Source organism: Humulus lupulus, chromosome 3, assembly GCF_963169125.1.
Source record: "Humulus lupulus chromosome 3, drHumLupu1.1, whole genome shotgun sequence".
Classification (NCBI taxonomy): domain Eukaryota; kingdom Viridiplantae; phylum Streptophyta; class Magnoliopsida; order Rosales; family Cannabaceae; genus Humulus; species Humulus lupulus.
Window position 1 is genome coordinate 81,984,050 of NC_084795.1, and position 2,500 is coordinate 81,986,549.

Genomic DNA, 2,500 nt, shown 5'->3' on the forward strand with positions numbered 1-2,500 from the left:
TTTGAAACTGGTCATTTCCCTTCTGAGCTTCACGAAACAACCTTATCTCTGATTCCTAAGGTAGCTAACCCCTCATGGGCTGTTGACTATAGACCCATAGCCTGCTGCTCTACATTGTACAAATGTATGGCTAAACTGATTTGTAAGAGACTGGCTGTTGTTCTCCCTGATCTTGTACAGCCAAATTAGGGAGCGTTTGTTAAATGTCGCACTATAGCCCATAATATAATGATTTTTCAAGATCTCATCAAAAACTATGGGAAGACTTCTACTTCATCGAGATGTGCTATCAAGATTGATCTAAGTAAGGCCTATGGCACAGTAGATTGGGAGTTTCTTGAGGATCTGTTAAAAGCTCTAATATTTCCTATGAAATTCATAGGTTAGGTTATGTCATGTGTTCGGAATACATCCTATTCTCTACTGATGAATGGCAGAATTCAAGGAAAATTTAAAGGAGAAAAAGGGCTGAGACAAGGTGATCCCATGTCACCTCTGTTGTTTTTCCTTATAATGGAATATTTGACAAGAAGCTTACAACTAGTAGCTCTTAAATCCCCCTTTAGATATCACCCTATGTGTAAAAGTCTCAAGCTTATTAATCTGTGTTTTGCAGATGATTTGCTTTTATTCTGTAAGGGTTCTCTTTCAGCTGTTAGAAGTGTCAAGGAGGTTCTTGATGAATTTGCTTCTGCTACAGGGCTTTCCATCAACTTTGGTAAATCTCATATCTTTTTTGGTGGAGTCACTAGCTATGATAGAACTCGGATTGCCCATGAAATAAATCTGACAGAAGGTACGTTTCCTCTTAAGTACCTTGGGGTTCCCATGAGGCCTACCAAATGGAGACATGAAGATTGTGAGGTCATTATTCAGAAATTTCGTTTAAAGATTCAGAACTGGGCGAGTAGACATCTCTCCTTTGCTGGCCGCATTCAACTTATCAATTTTGTTCTGCTTGGGCTTCAAAACTATTGGATGACCATTTTTGTTTTACCTCAAAGCATAGTTAAGGAAATTGAAAAGCTCTGTAGGGGTTTTCTGTGGGGCATATCTGGGCAGAGAAGCAAGATACACATCCCCTCTTGGCAGAAGGTTTGCCTCCCCAAAGCCTATGGTGGACTGGGATTCAGAGATGGAGCAAGTTGGAACCGAGCTGTTTTAGCAAAGTATGTTTGGGCTATATCTGCTAAACCAGATTTGTTATGGGTTAAATGGATCAATTCCATTTATCTGAAAAGAGTTAATTTATGGAATTATGAACTGAAAGAAGACTGTAGCTGGTATTGGAGGAAGCTTTGTCGTCTCAAGGATCGTTTTAAACCTGCTGCTATTCTCTCTGCTGGTGCGCAGGGGAAGTTTCAGTCTTCTAGATTGTATAACAGCCTTTTAGTCCAGCAAAGGGTTGATTATTATAGGACTGTTTGGAGTAAACTAATCCTTCCTAAACATAGATTTATGTTTTAGCAGGTGGTAAACTCTCAGCTTTTAACTAGGGACAATCTCAGTAGGATGCATGTTCATGTGACTACAATGATCTGTCCGGTTTGTGAGAGAAATCGTGACAGTTATTCTCATCTTTTTTTTTACTGCATTCTCTCTCAACTGTTGGTTAAAAGTATCTTTGATTGGTTGGGGTCTGTTGCTTGGCCTTCTGATTTTAATAGCTGGATGGTGTGGCTGGCTAGAGCTCGAAGTGGAGTATCAACTGCTATTGTGAATATGGTTTTTGCTGCTATCATTTACAGCATCTGGAGAAATAGGAATAGGTGTTTTCATGATGGTTATTCCCTAACTGTTATGAATCTAGTTCAGGAAGAAAAATACACAACTAAATTTAGGCTTTACATTGTGTCCAATAGTCAGATATCTGTTAAAGACCAAATGTATATACGACAACTTCAATGTAATTAGTTGATTTTGGTCTGGTTTGTAGTTGGCAGGTGTTCCTGCTTGTGTTTGAGTCTTTGACACATATTTTTATTGTTCATTTGTTCAATGAAGTTCTTATTTTCTTTTTGATCAAAAAAAAAAAAAAAAAAAAGAGTAAAAGTGGCCCAGTAGAAAATAACAAGAGATAAAAATAAAAAAGAACCTTGGTATTGTATATGATAATATGAAGGGAATTTACTCATTTGGTATCCTATGTTTTTGCGAAATATCATTTTGGTACTCTCTGTTTTCAATAATGCTCATATGGCACCCTGTATTTTAAAATTATACATATTTGATACCCTATACTCAGATTTGATAGATAAAATTTTGTCAATATGATCAAACTGTCATCGGTTATATGTAATTAAGTAATTAAATTTAAATTTGGAACTTACATAATTGACAACAGTTTGATTAAATTGGTAAAATTTTATTAATTAAATTTGAGTTTAGGGTACCAACTATGTACGATTTTAAAATACAGGGTACCCTATGAGCATTATTAAAAACAGAGGGTACCAAAATGATACTTTGTAAAAACACAGGGTACCAAATGGTTACCTAC

The 2,500-nt window shown here is 36.4% G+C and overlaps 1 protein-coding gene across 1 annotated transcript; it reads left to right on the top strand.

Moving 5' to 3' along the window:
• Positions 1 to 228: 228 nt before the first annotated feature.
• Positions 229 to 1,914, top strand: LOC133824490 (uncharacterized). The gene is made up of 3 exons (XM_062257379.1): positions 229 to 382; positions 617 to 1,404; positions 1,471 to 1,914. Exons 1-3 carry the CDS (start codon positions 229 to 231, stop codon positions 1,912 to 1,914), a joined length of 1,386 nt encoding a protein of 461 aa, XP_062113363.1.
• Positions 1,915 to 2,500: the final 586 nt, after the last annotated feature.